At 39.5% G+C, this 20,701-nt stretch overlaps 1 protein-coding gene across 2 annotated transcripts in view; it reads right to left on the minus strand.

Moving 5' to 3' along the window:
* cntn5 (contactin 5) overlaps window positions 1–20,701 on the minus strand; it is a 117,044-nt gene that overhangs the window by 38,636 nt on the left and 57,707 nt on the right. For both annotated transcript variants that reach the window (XM_032509553.1, XM_032509562.1), the window contains 3 exons: window positions 15,630–15,725; window positions 8,045–8,248; window positions 1,419–1,521 (listed from right to left, as the gene is read on the minus strand). In XM_032509553.1, coding sequence (XP_032365444.1) covers window positions 1,419–1,521; window positions 8,045–8,248; window positions 15,630–15,725 — 403 coding nt within the window. The remainder of the gene's footprint in view (window positions 1–1,418; window positions 1,522–8,044; window positions 8,249–15,629; window positions 15,726–20,701) is intronic.

Consider the following 20,701-nt stretch of genomic DNA (forward strand, 5'->3'; position numbering starts at 1 on the left):
CAGTGATGCTCCACAATAGTAAACAAGGGTTATCATTCGACAGATCATCCGATTACACAAACATACAAGTTACAAATTTGTAATTAATAGACTGTCTCGCAGACATTACTATAAAGTATGACATTATAAGGTTTGTTCTCTTTTTCGTTTCCACTGCCTCGTTGTTCTCTTTGCTCTTGACTGTGGCCTACAAAGTGCTGTCCCTGGTAAATATCACAACTGACAATCACATCAAGGAGCTTTGGCGTTCACACACAAACAGCTTTCCTGCTCTGTCTCAGCTCCTGGTGCCATCATAAATATTGATCAACAGGAGAACAAAACCCATTTTAACTTCATTTTCAGCGCTATATAAAGACTGGCATCTCCTAATAGTGTCCATTGATAAATCATTCATCTCTATGTAAAAGGGTAGGTCCCTGGCATCACTGTCCGACTCAATCTGACTTCACTGAGGGAAGCACAGAGCAAGGATTTGCACCATTTGGCTGTTCTTACAAGCATCCAACGACTCCTCCTCAGCTTGATATGAAAATATAAGGGGTGTGAGATTATAATGCAGTGTCTATATATTTAGGAAATGACTTACTATAATGTGGATAATTAATTGAAATCAAGGACAACAATGATGAGATTCTTAGTCATCTGTAGATTAGAGACTGTTTGCACTTAAGATAGGAGTCAGCAATGAATAATTCATGTTGAATATTTATAAACTTAATGGAGTGGGGATGATAATTATCTTGCACAATGAAAAATATTTCTTGTAATGTCAAACACCCCCTCCTCCTTGCTTTGGAGAAGAACAGGTTGTACATGATTTGCATTTATTTTTAATGAAAATAATTTGAATCAAACAAAAAGTATATATTTTGATTTAAAAAGACAATGTTGTTTTTAAACCCTACAGCTAGCAATGCTAACTTTAGCTTTAGTAAATGTGGAAAGTGGTTTGGATTGAAGTCTCTGTGGACAAAAGTATGTTTTCCCTCCTGGCAGACAACTATTACCAACTTCATTTTTTTCCATAGACATAACCTTGACTTTCTACATTCATCAGACTCTGAAAGCACCCAGGAAACACAGATACATTAGGGCTCTGAATTATGACAACACATGGGTCCCTAGGGCTAAATCCCCTATGCCCCCCCATGCACTAACATGCCACCTAACAGACGAGCTCCACTTCTCTTCACTCACTTAACATCCCGCCTGAAGACAAGATATGCCTGGTTCCCTTTCAGGTAATGGAATAATGTAATTTAAAGAAGAGAGAAAAACACAAGGAGTCTTATGTGAATGATCTCTTAGCATCAGATCAGCGATAGAATGTAGTTTACTGTTCCTGGTGATTAATATGATGTAATAATAAACAACTACCTTCTGTATATTGGTGCAATATTTCCTTGTTTACTTACTTCCCCAGAGCAAAGCACTCCAGCCTGACAGTGACTCCTTTGGCAGCCAGAACAGATGTAGGGAAATGCACTTCAATTTTGGGCTCATATTCACCCATGACACCTGGAAAAGGTTAAGAAAGAGGAATTGCAGACATTAGAACCAAGCTGATTGAAACTGCTACTTACCCCCATTTCCCATCATCTTCGTCTTTTCTTGCAGTGTCCTACACAGAGACTGGGCACAGTGATTTAAAAATAACAGGAAGGCTCACTTCCTATTGCCCAGGCACCTGTTTTATGAGTATGTAAGCAACTAAAGAAGAAAAAAAGAAGAATCCAAATTGCCTGATGTAAAGGCTTTTCTTTTTTTAATGTATTGTTTACAAATGGCACAATAAATAATGCAGTGTACGGTGTATTAGTGTTAGAGTGCACATTATGCATACCATCTGGCGTATCTTTCTATCCATCTAAGGATAAATAAAATAAAATAAAGAGCAATGGGATAATTAGACAGAGTAGCATATTAGAATAAAGCGTATACAGGATATCTTAATATATGTTTATTATTGAGGTTGTCAATCTTGAATTAATTCCATGATTGTCCATAGTTAAGTCACAAATATCAGACATTTTGTATCTCTTATTAACATGGGAGCAGACCAATAAAGATACAGATATATAGATACAGTGTTCGAGGAAGAGCCCCATTCATTCCTATGGGAGTTGCTCAGTGGGGCATGAAGCCTTCGTGGAGCCAAAATGTACCAGAATGATTCTGGGGCCCATTGAGCAGGCGCAGTAGAGGCCTCTGCCGGCTCTAACTCGTATGGGGATTAAATGATTTAATCTTGCGGCTCTTCTAGACTTTCCAAATGTTATATGAGGGCATGGATTGAATTCAGATGGTGAAACGAGTCATTTCACATGGGTTGTGACACTCTTAAAAAAAAAGTATCTACTGATTTACAGACGTATATATCACAATATAATAATTCCTGATAAAAAATGCCAGAACTGCCCGAGGCCCAAATCACAGAACGCTCGTGCATTAATCACGCATCAAAAAAAAATCGTGCCATTAAAAGGATTTTGTGTTAAATCATTATCATCACAGACTTGTTTTGCCAGATCTTCCTCCACAGCGCTGCAGAGGAGGGTCTGGCTAGTCCACTCAGCATTCCGGGATGGGGGGAAAACGTGCTCTGGTTTATTGGCATTTTTTAAACCAATCACAATCGTCTGTTGCAAAACAGCCTCGGGAAGGAACTTGTTTTTTGTTGAAGTCGTGTAACCGAAAACTCAGATTGGACAGATAGTCTAGCTAGCTGTCTGGATTTACCCTGCAGAGATCTGAGGACCAGGTAACCATAGTCCTCAGATTGGACAGATAGTCTAGCTAGCTGTCTGGATTTACCCTGCAGAGATCTGAGGACCAGGTAACCATAGTCCTCAGATTGGACAGATAGTCTAGCTAGCTGTCTGGATTTACCCTGCAGAGATCTGAGGACCAGGTAACCATAGTCCTCAGATTGGACAGATAGTCTAGCTAGTTGTCTTGATTTACCCTGCAGAGATCTGAGGACCAGGTAACCATAGTCCTCAGATTGGACAGATAGTCTAGCTAGCTGTCTGGATTCACCCTGCAGAGATCTGAGGACCAGGTAACCATAGTCCTCAGATTGGACAGATAGTCTAGCTAGCTGTCTGGATTCACCCTGCAGAGATCTGAGGACCAGGTAACCATAGTCCTCAGATTGGACAGATAGTCTAGCTTGCTGTCTGGATTTACCCTGCAGAGATCTGAGGAGCAGTTTAAAAGACTTTAAATTACAACACAAAGAAAGCGTAAGGTAACGGACATCCGGCCGACAAGAAGGACATCAGTCGGAATTTCCGACACCAATCCCCAACAAGTGGAAGGTCGTAGATATAGACAATAATCACGTTAATTTTGACAGCACTCTTATTATTTTTATGAAGCATAATAATAAGTCTGCATATGTACAGTAGCATATTAGTAGCAACCACAATCTACCGAATGAGAAACGGCAAAGCCATGGTACATCCCATACACAAACCATTAAGATGATGTACTAACACATATTCTCCGGTGACAACAGGGTAATGTACTGTATTGTCCTCAGGAATTAGTAATCCACTCTACAATTTCCAAACACCTTGTGAAGGACACAAGTGAAAATGTGTTATCAGTCTTGCTAAGTGCCACAATGACTAGCACCTCCGCTTCACGTCATAGCTAGAGGTTTTCTTTGTTTATTCATCTGTATGTCGAGGCAGCCATTTATATCCATTTGCCAGAATAATATGTCAGATGGCATTGAGAAAATTTGGTGTAACAAAGGAAAACACCTTCATCTGGAATCTAATTACTGTTATTAAATGGGAGTTTGCGATATAAATATTACATGAGCATTTTGTTCTTGTATTAAGAATGTTAAAAGTACACACAGTCCTTGCATGTGAGCACCACTGATGGACACACTGCTAACCCCGTACCGTCCTGAATTCCCAACACAACACATGCAGTGCTGCGCCACGTGCACTGTAACACACATGATCAGTAAGACAAATGACCGGCATGACATTTGTGAAGCCATAATTACACCTTCTATGTGTACCTGACACTTTTTATGTTATGAAATGAATGCTGCAAAGAAAGGAGTTTTATGATATTTGTTCCACAGAACTTTTCAATTTCAATCTCATTCTCAACATTTATAGCTCCAAAGCAGCCCTTCACATATAATGAATTTTCAATATTTCATTGCCTCATGTCATAGTATATTCAATATCATATTCAGTCTCAGTGGCTGGACCTGATAGAATTGAGAGAAATGTCTTGGCTTGGTGTGCTAAGACATTAACAGCCCTTTTTATAGTTTCAGTTTCATTTATTAATCACATGAATATGTCATTTTTTTCTGTTGTGCTTTGCAAATCAATTTCAAGGTAAAATGCCTGAACTGAAACTTATTCCAATCTAGTAAGCATTTTATTAGCTCTCTGATCCAGTAATGCACAGGCGTTTTCATTAGAGCCTCTCAGAAGAACTAACGCAAGATAACTTTTGCAACTTTGTTCAGAAAAAAAGAACAAGAGAACAAAAATCTGATTTCCCCATGCAATACTACACATATAGTAGTTTACTAACAACTCCCTCTTACATTTAGTCGTATACGTACAGGTATTAACTGATCCTCCTTCTATACTTTTATACAAGTAAAGGAGCATGATTAACATTGCACAAAATGTTGCAATATACCAGAAGATTTCTGATAATGTGACTATGATTATTGATTTCTGATGATTCAATTAAAAAGAACAAAAAACATTGCTTCTTGGGGGTTAAGGTAGTACATAGTACTTTTACTGCTGACAGAGATAACAGTGGTGTATGTATAAAGTGTACACTAGTGCTTTCTAGATAGCAGAATGTGTGTATTCAGGGCAAAAGGCAATCAGTTGTTTTGACTACACCACTAAAAACATGTTGCTTTGTAAATACTCATGCTGACATCCAATATGGCTATGGGCCTTTGGGGTTCAATAACAATTTATAGTGTAGTACAGAAAACATGCCCATATGGAGATAACATGGGCCTGCAAACATTATGTTTCACTGTCGGTGTGGAGAGAGAAAACGTCTTATGACAAAAATAACACCATCAGTAATGCAGCCCAACTGGAAGCTTTACCACTTATCTGTATCTAAAAACAAAGGTTAAAAGCCCAATCTGAAAACATCCATTTTGGATATATTCACATGACTGTAATTGAAGAGGTTTAGTTATATATATATATATATATATATATATATATATATATATATATAAAATTCACAGACCTACTGCTGTAAACAGATCTTTAGCTCTAGGTACTGTTGAGTGTTACGCCATGTATTACATGATTTTGTTATCTTTGACCATCTCTATTGGAATAGGTTTATAATAAACAACTGCCTACAAAAGTACCTAAACGTCCAGTATGTAATGTTCTACCGCCAGGCGTCTGTCAGTCGAAGCACGGACTTGCGCCTAGGCAGAACGCTGTGACACAGACACCAGCATCTGGGGTCTGATGGTCTGTTCCCCGACAGATCAGCGAACTTTCTGTTTTTGGCCGTTAGCCTGGTTAGCTCCCGGCGCTAGGATGTGCTGGGTGGGGGCTAGCTGTGGCCGTGCCCCCGGGCAACAACATCGATTTGCTACTTTGCTTTAGAATGTATCTGCTGTGAAACAATCAGAAATTGACATTTGTTTTCTCTCAGTCTCGGCACTGCAGTGTCCTTTCTCTTTTGATCGGCCGAGACCCGTCTGCAGCCAGTGCAGGTACCAGATCGGCTCGTGGTCACGTGATTACAGACAACGCAGTCTATGTCCTTCGCGTTCCTTTTCCGTTTACTTCTGCTTTCTTGGTTTTGGAATTTTTAATTTGGTGGATTTATGAAGGCTATTGTTGAATGCTCCTCAGAGTTTAACGCCGCCCATGGCAATTTTGATTGGTTTAAAGAAATGCCATTAAACCAGAGCACGTTTTCCTCCCATCCCCAAATGCTAGTGGAGTAGCCAGACCCTCCTTTAGTGCACTTTGGAGGAGGGTCTGGCAAAGCGAGACTGCAGATGATGTAACACTTGTGATTGGCTGTGTGTCAGAAAGGGATTGTTTTTTCAACCTACTGTGATTGGCTAGTACTAGCATGCTAGGTAACTAGGACCACAGTTGAAAATTTGCCGACTGGCTAACACTGGCTCATTTACAGATATGTTGATTAATTCATTATTTGGCATGTTGCGTCAACTTGTCCTCGGTGACTAGCTAGCTAACTAATCGCGCAGTGCGGCCACGGAGGAAAGCCACGCCATTCACCTGCACACCGTGGTACAACACTGCATCGTAAACCTCTGAGGCTTATGTTCCTTTAATCAAAAGACCGTTATCATAACTGATGCATAACAGAAAAACATGTCGGAATGTTTTATTAACAGCAATTTCATTTAGCTGTAGTATTGCTTTACACGTGTTCTGATCTAGTGCCATTTCACAGTGCTATTCAGTTATATTATGCAGTTGCTTCTATTTCCACCAAGCAGATACATCAAAGGGAGTGTGTTTCTGAGGAGAACTGTATATCCGTTTAAAACGTAAAGTGCATTAATGCAGAGTTCAGCCCAGCTCTGCTCAAGGTGGATTGCGAATTGACGATCAATGGCTTCCAGCAGGGTATAATGGAGCCCAGATGCTTGTTTTGATTAAGAGAGTCAGGGTTGGAGCTGACAGTGGTGAGCTGCACACAGATCCAGCTTGAACTGTCTACTGTGTAATAATCACTCACTTTTACTGAGGCACAGATTGCAGTGTCTGATTGGACAGACTCCAATGACTGAGGTTTGCACACAGCATGGGAACATTTGGGTGTCTGCTGTGAGGTGTGCCAATGCAATTTTCTGCATAGAAGACTGCTGAACATCATAAGATTTGCAGGAGCGAGTGATGCCTAGGCATTCTTTGGCATAATGGAGCTACAGCTGTAAAGATTTGATTTGACCATGTTGTGTTGCAGGTGACGGCGTTGTCCTTCTGCACAAGTGTCATCGTAACATTATAGATGGACATCATGGGTGCTGCAAAGGTGTTCAATCATCATTGAAATGATTAACAACAAGAAAACATTTTTCTGTTTCTTCATCCAACCACCACATTAAAATGCTGAAAGCAGACTGACCACGTGCCCTTCTGACTGTTTTCATCTGTTAATGAGCGGCCCAAACCAATTTACCACAGTTTATGTGCTAAGTATTATGTATGTCTCTGAGGGCCATTTCATACAAGGTTATGCAAATAGAGAGTAGGAATCTTGCTGGAAGGGATGTAATCTGCAAGAGGTAAAATCATGTTGCAACATTTGGAACAAATGTGGTTCCAAGGCACAGAGGCCCTTTTCCCAGCTTCACTGTGGCTCTTTAAGAACCCTGACAATGACAGGCACCTGTGTGAAGTGATGGACGTATCTCTGTGTAGTCAGATGTAAAAAGCCTGTAGGTGAAATCCACACCTGAATCCAACAAACAGCTCTGCAGCATGGCTCCTGAGAGGCTACTATAAAAGAGCAAAATCCCATCCACAGCAAGGGCCATTGATTCAGTTAATTTTATGCTGGAAAATGATTTCCCTGACGGCCAGTTTCACAAAGCACATTGTGAGCAAAGAAGACTCCCCACACTAATGTTAAAGCATTGCTCACTATCTATTTACAGTGTGTATGGAATTCATAACGCCCTCCACTTACATGAGGCTCAGTGGAAAGCAGAGGGCCGACCCTCTTTTATTAACCTATCTGAGCTGAAATGTTTTTATCCGGTCGCATTATAATACAATAAAATGCAGCAGCAGAATATAAAATATGCTTTTAGATTTTCATCAGCGCTAAACAAGTTCAGAAAGAGGAAGCACCGTAATAGATCTAAATAAATAAATGTTACTCTTTCAAGTCAACAGCGAGAGGAATGGGATATTTTCTGTGTGGTTTATCCAATGAAATCCATTCGATTTGTCTGCCTAGGGCATTTATACAAATCAGGGCCTATCGTCTGAGAAAAGTGCTATAAATCTGAGCGCCTCACCGTCGGTTTTCAGTGTTAGAGGTGTTGGAGGGCTCAGAACCCTTGCATTGGTCACCGTGTTCTTCACCAGGCAGATGTAGCTTCCTACATCAGAGGGTTGCACCTTTGAGATGTACAGGTTTCCCGTGTCCTGGGAAATGAAGCGCCGACTGTCCTCAGCAACAAAGGATGGGAACTCATTGAACACCCAGCTGTAGATGATCTCTACAAAAGCAAGTGGAGAACATCAACATTAGCAAAAAGCAGAACCTAGATTTATTTATTCATCTTGTGACTTGGTCTTGGTGTTTGTCAGAGTCCTCGTTGCTCTGTTAAAATCATGTGCATTATAGAGTGATAGTGACCTTTCTCTGGTGCCTCTCCAAAATTCAACCCGTCATCTAAGCCATGAGATGTGGACACAGGTAAAGTACAGGATTGTCAGGCAGGACAAAGTATGGTGGTTCTGCCACCCGGGTTGCTATGGTAACCACAAAGGCCAGCCTGGATCTACCTGGAAACTTGCTTGCTTAGGGAGTTCTGGTAAAGCTAGGTCTACCAATCATCCGCTTAGAGGAACAAAAAGGATTCCAGAAACATTCATAAAAGCATTCAACTCCGGTGATCCTGAGAAAACTCTGTAAGACCTCATTTTCTACATGAAAAAGGATCAACTGAGGTCTGCAGAGCAGGGGTTGGCTAGTTTGTTAGCTAGCAACTGTCCCTCAGTCATGCCCTTTAAGCTATCAATAGGTAAGTATATAAATAAGTAAAGTTTATTATGTAGACATATGAATACAAAGGAAAACAGAGTCAAACAGCCATAACCCTTGTCAACTCAAAGCTGTTAACAAGGTCTTCAGATGCTTTTTAAAAGAATTTGAACATCGTAAGGAGCGGGGCAGTATTAATTTAAATAGTCATTCCTTGAAGAATAATATTAGCTTAGACGAGTGTATGGCGTATTCAATGTTGATTGATTTAGTTTTTTTGCAAAGCATGGCAAATAATTACTAAAGTCATATACATTTCAGCAGAATACATACTGTTTTAACCCACAACAAATACTAACAACATCATTAACCCCTGATAATGTAGCACAGCCTTGTTAGTCACTGCTCAAAATATATGGATGATAACTGAACAAAGTAATGAGTATGGGCTTTGTACTGCACGAAGAATCAGCTTGCTCATCAGAGCAAAATGACTGAAAGTCTGCACAAAGACTTGTAAAATAATACAGTAAAATAACAATTATACCTAATGCGCCTGTTATTGGTAGCAAGGTTATCTATAAATTACAGGAAGGTCTGTGTGTGTGTGTGTGTGTGTGTGTGTGTGTGTGTGTGTGTGTGTGTGTGTGTGTGTGTGTGTGTGTTGTGTGTGTGTGTGTGTGTGTGTGTGTGTATGTGTGTTATGCGCATATCTCTCAAACCTTTAGACCGATTTTAAACTTGACCGGTGTCTTGCTATGGACTCGAGTAGAATAGAATAGAAAGCATTTATTGTCATTATACACAAGTGCAGTACCTGTGCAATGAGATTTAAGCAAGTGCGGTACAGTAGAGTGCGGTGCCAAGTTTGACGTTGTTTGAATTAGAAATGCATAAAATATTGTTACATATATGAAGCTAACTAGACGCTGGCTCCTCCCCCCCTTCCCCTGAGGACAAGAGACATAGAGCAGCGGAGCTTTGGCAGCTAATATGTCCAACGTAGCACTACTTTCAGCTGTCTTTGACTTTGAATAAACAAAGAATTCCCGAATTGCAGAACTTTTCAGAATCCCACACATGCAACGCACAAACAGTGTGATGTCTCTTATAGGCAGGCTATTTACATTATGAAGCCAGACGTATCTGTATATAATATGTGTGTCCGTGTTTGGGGGAGTAAGGTAACCTGCACATCAGCAGACGCCACATGCAGAACGCTTTAGAACAGCGGGGGGGAGGGGGGGGAACTCTTTTCCTGCTATTGTATTACATGACAGAACATAATGTAGTATAAGGCGCTGCCGGTGCAGGTGTGGTTGGTAGCTGCTGATGACGGCATAAGCAAGCGTCAGCTGGAGGATAATGTTTGTGGACGCTGATTACTAGGCAGCGTGAGGCCGGTGCCTCCTCTCGGGCCCTTAGGCTTCATTAATTTTATGTGTGAATCCTGTTATGGGCATGATCTTATTTATACTGTTGTGTTATGTGAACTGTGAACACGGTTTGAAGATTGAAGTGTGTGAACGTTTGTTTGTACTGTGTTCATAGTGTGAAGGCCTATCTCTTTTTCCCTTTATTAGAGTTGATAGGCATGAAAGGGGAAGAGAGAGAGAGAGAGAGAGAGAGATGGGGGATGACATGCAGCAAAGGGCAGCAGGTTGGATTCGAACCCCGGCCGCTGCAGGACTCAGCCTACACGGGGCGAACACTCTTACTGAGTGAGCTTGAGGCCGACTGTCTCTTACAGTAAATGACTCTGGACACACATCTTTGTTTATGAGAGTTATGGGTGTATATTGTTTGTTTCATTGTGTGTGTTTGTTGTATTAAGGGGGAGCTGGAACAGAGTGTTAAGCCCTATGCCACTGTTTTGAGGTAACCTGTATCACCATCTAAGACAAAAGTGGTTAATGGAATAAAACCCTTGCCTGCTGTTTATTTTTCATCTTTGCATAACCTGCACTCGCATTATAGTAGCCTAATCTCAGAGATTATTCCTTCAGAGCGTTGTGCCATGCGAGAAATTCTCAGAGTTGAACCGGGCAGACACATCAGTTTTCAACAGACTCACCCTGAGCCGGGTTAATTAAGTCGGAAAAATACCCCCCCGAATCAAATCCCCTGCTTTAACCGTTAACCGTCAAGAAACTAAACCTGTATGGATATAAATACGTCTGTTGAAATGTTAAATCTGTTAACAATCCAATCCACAACACCGTCTCTCTCTCTGTCTGGCGCGCGCATTCTTACATTCTTGATTACTTTCTGAATCTCAGGTAAATACAGTAATACAATGTCTTCCTCTAGTGTAGAAGTAGTATACAGTGGAGTTGCATATTAAGTGGGTTGGGGTCCCTGTGTGTGTGTGTGGTGTGTGTGTGTGTGTGTGTGTGTGTGGTGTGTGTGTGTGTGTGTGTGTGTGTGTGTGTGTGTGTGTGTGTGTGTGTGTGTGTGTGTGTGTGTGTGTGTAATGGGTCATTAAATGACTCAAGCACTCTTCTCTTAATTATTGTCAATTCTGACCAAAAAACGACAGGGCACAGAAAAAGCTTTTTCTATGACTTCAGAACTAATAATCTTTGACAGATTATTAAAGTATTTGCATCTAGGTTGAATCTTTTATATTTTATTCATGAATAACAGTGTGTGATAGTGTAGAATATAAACTCCTGATCCCTGGCAGACGTGGCAGCACAGATGTGCGATATGTACTTAGTATTCTTTACAACGCATGCTGATGACAGCAATCAAGTTTGTAAAAAAGAAAGATTACACAGTTGCTTAGAACAAAATGTGGGTTTGCAGAGAAGAAAAAAAGATGAGGAAAAAACGGGCCAGCAATAGTTGGCAAAGTGACCCTGAATAGGAATGAGTGGTAATAAAACGGATGGATGCATGACTATGAGTATGATAAACATAGAGTTGACAATGGCAGCATGCAGTATGCTTTGTGTGTAATGTGCGTAGTTCTACACAACCACATTCATCATTATATAAAACTAATGTGGCTGTCAAACTCAGGGACAACTTAATCTAATCAATATTGCCACTATTTCAAAACTCTTGATGAGCTTTGATTATGCATGCATAATGTGACTGTTCTGGAGATGTCTTTATCTTCTTTAGACTAGCAATGACCTCGTGGTAAGTAAGAAATACCTGCTCAGATCGGAATGATTTTAACTCAATTCAACACTTGATGTGAGCTCAAAGTCCTTGGCTGCAGTTCGCATACTGTCCTCTACTGAAAGGACTACTTAGAGTGGTCGCCCCTCAACCACAACATTGGCGGTTGGATCCCATGCTCCTCCGGCCACATGTCAAAGTCTTCCTGAGCAAGACACTGACACCATGTTGCTCCCTGGATCCACTGCTCCTAATACTTAAGGTGGGTTAAAACGGGTGACGCGTACATTTGTTGTGTAGCAAGAGGGAAGCAGTGATGGAAGAACAGAATTGGAGCACACACACTAGTAATCCAGATTGTCAGCACAAACTAGACCAACTGCTCTTTATAAAATAGAGACTAACACATAGAATATACAATCATCGTAATGTTCATTGTAATTGTAATTTCCCCTTGCGGGACTAATAAAGTTTACCATATTATTATAATTATTAATGGCAAAATGTGTTTTGCTACAGAGAATTAGAATCATCAAAAGATACCAGAGAATAGTTTTGTACAAAGTACTTTAGCTTTATTAAAGTAAACCCTATTTACCTGGACACACATAAAAACTGATGACAGGTGCTCAAAGCCATGAAATAGAAAATAATAAACTTTTCACATCTCAGTGAATCCAAATTATTTCCACTCATGATACCTATTGGATTTAAGTGGCATTTTAATGTATTTGATTCCTCCCACAACCAATTTAACCCAACCATTGTTTAACACTCCCCTATACAATGTGCATTTCAATAGTGACACGGTCTGACACACCAACCATTCATCACACCGCCCATTTTATGGCTGTGGCGTTTCTTTTTTTAATTATTTTAGCTGTTGGGCATAATTTTTCATTTGATGTCAGCAACGTTGAACAAATACATTCTAATCCTACCTGTATTGTGTATTGGAGTACACTCTGTACAAAAAATATGCTTCAAAGAAAAATAGGCTCCACAGCCAGCTGAGGCTGGACTGCCATTTACCAAGATCTAAGAAGCAAGTATTTAGTTTTTTTTATACCGTTTTAATAATCTTTATGTGACAAAGCTAGTATAGCAATGCTGGCTTGAGTGTAGCATGATGGTTAAAAGACCACTGCTTGTTTTAAATATAGCCAACACATTTGAGCTGTAAAAGCTTTATAGTTATGGTTGAAGGACCAATTAAGCTTGTAAAATATGAATCCTTTTTTAACTATATATATATATATATATATATATATATATATATATATATATATATATATATATATATATATATACACATACATACACACACACACACACACACACACACACACACACACACACACACACACACACACACACAGTATATATAAGATTATTTAGATACTGAATATAAATATATATATCAGATTTTGTTTTCCACTGCTGTTACACATTGAATACATTTTTTTATCACCTTAAAAGGAAATAGGAAACCTAACAAAACTTTTGATTGCTGTTTCTTTAAAAGTCACAATGTTATTACATGGCAGCACTTAATGTAAGTATGGAAGTATGGAAGTTATTCTGGGCTTGAATGTCATGAGTTTTACTTTGTAGATCTGTTCTTAATTATTTACTGTCTTTGGGCAATACATGCTGATTTGACAACCTCTGTCACATTTCATTTTGCGAACGTATTGAATGTATGTATACAGACAATAAAAACCAGAAAGCAAAGAATAAAGTATTAAAATGACTCGCTACAGTGTTTCACCACATGAGATGTTGGATACTGAGATTATTTGAATGATATCTGATGTAAAGTGTCATTGTTCTAAATTGCACTTTAAGCGGTTGACTGATTATTAATATAACATATTCTGTATTGATCCAGTCAGTCAATCTAACACAAGCCATGGTACATGGGGTCTCACAGTATGTCATCATGAAGCCTGGGTCCATTTTTACAGCTTACAGCTTGCATCAGCAAGACTGTAACAAACCTTAAATGACAGAAAATCACTATTTCCATTATACTGATCTCACATAACAACATCTCCGGTGTTTGAATCTAATCTCATGTCAATTTCTCTTTTAACCATTAAGAGGAAACTTTGGTTGGGGTGGAAAAATAAAAACGTGTATCTGCTGAGATTATATTTGCAAATGCAGTGTGTTACCTAACCAGTCAAGTTGCTGTTTACGTCCATGTCTGTCCATGCTCATATGTAATATATGTAGCAATTTATTAGGAGGTTTTATGTGTATTTTTTTACGAAACATGGATGCTTTGCACAGAAGATCTACAAAATTACCCCAGTTTCAAGATTAGTGTCACTAATTCAACACCCGATCAAATGTCTCCCATTCTGTTCCTGTGTTATGGCGTTGAATAATGGCCAGAAGTTGTTGTTTTTTTAAAGATCATCATGATGTCACAGTGAAGTTGACCTTTGCCCTTTTGTCTATAAAATGTCATCACTTCATCATTTTATCCTATTGGACACCTTTGTCATAATATACCCTGGGGTTTAATACTGTTTGGTTTAAGAATACTGAATAAACGAACAGAGCTTGTTGGCAAGCTAGCTAGCCGCCAGCAACTAGAGTAACAGCTGACGCTGGTAATTAGCGCATGCATTCTTGAGTTATGGCCAAAAAAGTGTTATGTGAGGTCACATAATCCTTGAACCTTGACAACTGAATTCTAATCCTCATCCTTGAGTCCAGACAAAACTGTCTACACAAATGTTACATATGTTATATTTTAGCCCTATATCTTAACTTGCACTTTTTTTTTCTTCGGTTTTAGATTCTGATTTTGCTTTAACATATGTTTTTTTAATTATTGAATGAGCATTGTGGGAGGTGTCTGAGGCCTGTGAAGATTTCCATTGCCAACAACTATGTCTGTTATTGTTGTGCACATGACAAATGAAGAAACGTAAACCTTGAACCTCGTTTGTGCCTAATTTGAAGAGATTCCTCTGAGGGGCTCCTGAGATAACGCATTCGAGAAAACGGGACGGACATACAGACCTGAAACCTGAAAACCAATCAAATCAAAATGCCATTCAACTGGAGCAAAGGCAACACCTGTGCTGTAGTTGATAAACAACCTTAAGGATGAGAATCATCTGCACTACACTTTAATCTGCCAATCACTAAGCATCCCTGTTTATTAATTATCTCTTTTTTTATCAGCTACTCTGTCACTAATTCTCTGGTTGTCATGTCATTCAAAATGGCATCCAGAACAGGAGCTGAGGAGCACTCATGGCAAACATTCCCACGGGTGCAGTGCTGCTGATGCAAACAGAAAGCCTGGATGATTCATGGCTCACATAAGAGCTTACGTTAGAGGACAACTGCAGAGAGGAATATTCAAGGTATGCCATTAAAGAGCGCTGCCTATGCTCTGCCTAAGTGAAATAATTGGTTGTGTAACATTTCTTTTACATTTCTAATGATCCATCAAATTTGATCTCTGAGAATTGGTGCTCTGGCATTGCCATAATTTATGATGCTTATCATTTGGATAGCATGGATGGATGGAGAGGAGAACGGACGGGTGCAAAAACTAACCATGGAAACACAATGCAATAAATAAATAATGAAACCAATCATTCACCTGGCACAGTGATAACAACATTACTTGTTGTTATAGTAATGGTGATGAAAAGGGAAGAGTCTATGGACAATCCTAAGCAGGGAAGAGTAAAAAACATGATTTTTTTCTGGCTTTGAGTGAAGGTCTAACGTCTTACCTGGGGAATGAGGAGGAGGGCTACACATGAGCACCACACCTTGGCCTTCACGCACGGAAACCCCGCCTCTGGTCTTCCCACTGAAAGCCCCGAGATCTGGAACAGCACACAAACACAATGCTACTCTGCAATACAGTATAATATAAGACAGTTATACATATTAGAAGTCATAGATGACATAGTTGAATTTTGAGTTGTCCTTGTGGCTGCACTTGCAATTCCAACTGATCATCATCATAGTTAAAAAGTGAGTGTGGGTCTTTGGCATCAAACGGTTTACATGCCCAGCCCAAGCATGGCACACTACCTTCTTTTGCATTTGCATGAAATGCTATGGACGTATATCATGTATCTCAGTGTCCAATGTGAACATACTAAGGGAAGCCTGGGCCAGAACAAGAGGCAAGGAACCCCTGAAAGGGGCTGTACTCGAGATTCAGACCGACAAAAAAAAAACAATGGCACTCTGCGTCAGATACCGGCGCATGCATTTACTCTCAGCTGGACTATCAAAAAAAAAAAACAGACTTGGATTACAAGAGACACAGAGGAAGTCGACCTTATTCTCTGCACAGGAAGCAATTACTCCCCTATATCTTTACACAAATATAGTAGTGTTGTAAATATTTAGTGCAGCCCCTTTAAAGTTGTTAAAATTATAATTTAATAACAAAACTTCTTTGAACTGGTGTCTTAGTGTGAAAAGAGGATTATTGCAGCTTGCATTAAGTTTAGATGGTTTCCTATCATTTAAAGAGCTGAAGAATTGATTTAGATCAATACATTTAAGCCCTAGAATTGACTTATGATAAATCATTCAATTCATAGAAAAAAACCTGCAATGTGATGTTCCTTTCTCGTAACAAATCTCCTTTACTAACATGAATGTGGTCTCATGTGGTCGTTTTGTTTGTCTGTGGAATTAGGAAAAAAGGCAGGTTCAGGCCTTCTGGACCCCGATGCCACCTGCTTCATTTCTAGTTGAAGCAGCGCCAACGTGTGGCCCAGAGACCGGCCCTGGGCTGCTGACCCGGGACCGTTAAACCTGAAAACCTTCCTCCAAATTTTCTGGCACGTTTAATAATCATAGTTCATGGCGGCCTTTATCTTAAAATATAGCACACAGTTGATATCAAACTGTATTTCTTTATTTTTTAAAACTATTTCTGTAATGGTCATGTAAAGTCTTATAAACATTTTAGTTCTCAAGAAAAAATAAGCTCAAATATAAGAAAAGAATACAAAACAAAAGGTTAATTTGAACACTTAGAAAGATTGGTAAGAAGAAATAGCGCAACTATGTTAGAAAAAAGAATAGTGGAAGAGTAAATATTTCATGTGGTTTACTGCACTTCATCAGTAGAATCAAGCAGGACAGTGCCTGGATTTACCAGCATTCATTCCACACAACAAAGCACTTCCTGTGCTTAAAACAAGCCATATCCAACACTAAAGAGGCAGTCTTTCAGCTCCAGTGTGACAGTGTTGGAACACACAAATCAAAAATCCCTGGAATGCAGATGCCTGTAGACCCCCTCTCTTGGCTCCGATATGGTTTAAAATGAATATGATTGATTGAACCTTTTACCTTAAATTCATTTCCCACAGATTGGACTGTCAATTCAATGTAAGGTGCCTCCATTCTAAGTGGGGGCTGCTGGCTCGTCCTATTGTAATGTTCACCGGCAGCTGTCACCACCTTGTCCTTTGTCTGTCAGCATAGATAGCTTCTTCTTTTCCTTTCCTCTACTGTAGCTTTCCTTAGCAAATACACAGTATAATAGTAATGACTCATATGAATGAGAGTGTGTGTGTGTGTGTTTGTTTTCGTAGATATCCCTTCCCCTTCAATTATTCAGCTGGGGTACATACTGAAGAACCATACGTCTTCTAAGAAGTGCTGGCCTATTTTGATAAATATTGAATATCATTTTCATCTTAAGTATTTTCATTTTGCTACTCTCTATCTAAAAATACAATAGCATGATAACAATTCCATCTACAGCACAGTTTATCCACTTTAAGAGACCCATTACGCTGGTTGTTGAAAACACCCAGTAACAGGGCAGGTCTTTCCTGGAATACATCTCCAGGAAATAATACATTTTACATTTCAGGCAGCAGCTCCACTGGTTGTTTGGAATGAAGAAGTCATAGTTAGCATAAGCAGTAACAGCCACCATAAAAAAACAAAACTAGGTGGATGACTAGTGTATGACTGGACTGAATGTGCTAAATTGCAGCCAAGTTATTACAGAGATAGTCATTGGTGTCAGTAATGTGAACTCGGCTCATCTGCTATTTTCTGTAGTGATATTTGTTCTTAAATGTACAGAAGGAGCATATCATATGGCCTGGTTGAGATGTGTTTGAGTTAAATAATTGAGGACTGCTTTAATTAAATATATGTATTCTGTCCTCACAATTGGATGTCTGAGCAAGGCAAGACACTCCAATAAAACTGTGTTCGTGGAAAAGATGTGGCTTTATTGATGTTTCTGTAAACACAAAGCATGTGTCAGTGTACTGCACACACATAGGCATATGAAACAACAATGACATGTAAACAGTTCCATGTACATGGAATGCTCATTAACTTGATGTAATGATATAAACTACTTCTAAAATGCATGTGCATTTTAACCTCTTCTCTTCACAGGTAACATGACTAAAACGTGGTAAACAACTATCCAGTATAGTAAGTACCTCGGGTAAGTATATACCATGAATTGTCATACACAGCACAGGCCTCCATAGGAATGCACCTTTAAGTTAGCTATGGAGCTGAAAAGTGAAGCAGATGACCAGCATGTGTAGCCTACATTCATCTAAGCTACTGAAATAACATTTTTCTTTCACAGAATAATGCCCATCAAAACACTTATTCTAACTACATTTCACATCTTTACTTACAGACATATCAACTCCTTGACTTCAACAAAAGGAGAACTGTTTGCTCTTTGTTCAACTGAAAACAAAAGCCCTATCTAAAATGTCCACTATCTTATGTACTACAGAGTACTACATAAGATACTAGATAATAGCCCATGACAATAACTCCCATTTTAATCCACAGCCTTAAATGTTGGTCTTTCTGAAAACAGAGCAAGATAACTTCCCTGCTTCAGCTTCCACACTGTGGTTGTAAATAAGCTGCAGGGGAGACTTGCAGCATTTATTCATGGACAAACTGTACACTCCCTACCACATGATAACTTTCCTGCAAATTTTTCACCTGCTCCGATGGCCAACACTTGTCTGTCTCCGTCTCTCTCTCTCTCTCGCCCTTAACCAAACACTCGCTACGCCCACACTACTCTACTTTTATAACACATGCAATACACTGTGTCAACACCCTACACAAAGAGGGGAGAGACACCCCGTTTGAAAACACATACAGAACGGTTTAGCCAGAAACTGCGTATGCATTGAGGAAGTGGATCAGATGATTGATCGTCAAAGGATGTCATTACTGAAGCATTCATATGTCATGGAAACATGAGATGAGGCTTTCTGACCAATTATTTTCTTTGCAAACTACAGGTATGTAAGTGACTTTTTATTCCTGTGAAAACAACACGGTCATTAACGCCAACTTATGTCCCCATAAAGGTTTAAAATCCGGAGGATCCACAGGAGCAAGTGCCCAAAGCAAATGAGTTATTTCATAATCAGTATGGACTCAATCAATAGGCATTAACTACTGATCATTCCACATTTGCAGAACATTTCAGAGGGGTGTGTGTGTGTGTGTGTGTGTGTGTGTGTGTGTGTGTGTGTGTGTGTGTGTGTGTGTGTGTGGTGTGTGTGTGTGTGTGTGTGTGTGTGTGTGGGTCTTCCAATGCTCAAGTCAAAGCATCCGATTAATTTCATTACTACTGTAGTGCTCAGAGTGGCTCGATACCTTAGCCTCAGCCAGACTCACGTCTGCAGAGACAACTCTTAGGGGAGAAAGATCAGAGGCCTCCTTTCTGCCTGCTGCCTTCAAAGTCACGGCTGAAAAACAGCCAGAGTGTGAGTTCAGCAGCTCCGAATTTCAAAACAAAGAGAAAAAAAAAGCATCCCCCTGAAACATCTTTGGAGCAGAGTACACGGCCAGTGAATAGAATTTACTGTGGCAAATCTTGACTGAACCTTTCCTCCTCTGTACCAACCCAGCCCAAACAAAATAACTCTTTGTCGTTATTTGATAACCACTAATAACAAAAACTATTTGCATAGGGGCCAGTAAAAAATTAGAGTTTGTCTTTACTTGACTGAACGCTCCAGGGAAAAAAACCTTGACGTTGGAACCTAGTTTTCAAGTGCAATTTGAAGATCTCTAGGAATTAGCATGCATCTGCTTGAAATTATATAAGGTAGAGTTTGTAATTGGGAGTATAATATTCCCCAACTAAAAACAGAGATACAAGGAGCCAGCGGACTGTATGGGATGTCAAATAAGTTGACCAGTCCATTTCAAGTCTTAACAACATATAGAAGTAGTTTATTTGAAGATGTTAAACATTAAAATAAAAAATACATATACATAAATTCATGTATACATATATACATATATATCTAATTAAAGTGACAGATAAATAAGGTAATGTACTTCTAAGCACAATCTTCCAAAATGATTGAAAGTCATTCAAACAAAAAATCCCCATGTTCAAGAAGGAGTAGGAAGAAGTTCATAAACAACTTATCAGGTCCGACCCCCTTTCTCTATTTTTAACCTTTAGTAAATACTAAATCTTATGCTTCACTAATTTACACATCATAGACACAGACATAGACACAGAACATATACAAGCATATCATTATTTCTTTAAAACGCTCAGTTTATGAACCAGGTGAAGCGGTAGATGACTGTGTCAAGCCTGGAAAATGTGCAGTGCCAACCTGAACAGGGAGGGATAAGTTGAGCTCCACACTGGGTGATAAATATCCCCCATTCGTTATGCTGAGAGAGAGCGGCAGGTTCTGCATCCAAATGTGTGCTGCAGGGCACCCCTCTTTGTTTCTGGGGCTAGCCTTTTGAAGCGCCACATCTTAAAGAAAGTTAGACTTAGTATGAGGCTATTTTACAT

This window comes from Etheostoma spectabile, chromosome 3, assembly GCF_008692095.1.
Source record: "Etheostoma spectabile isolate EspeVRDwgs_2016 chromosome 3, UIUC_Espe_1.0, whole genome shotgun sequence".
Lineage (NCBI taxonomy): Eukaryota > Metazoa > Chordata > Actinopteri > Perciformes > Percidae > Etheostoma > Etheostoma spectabile.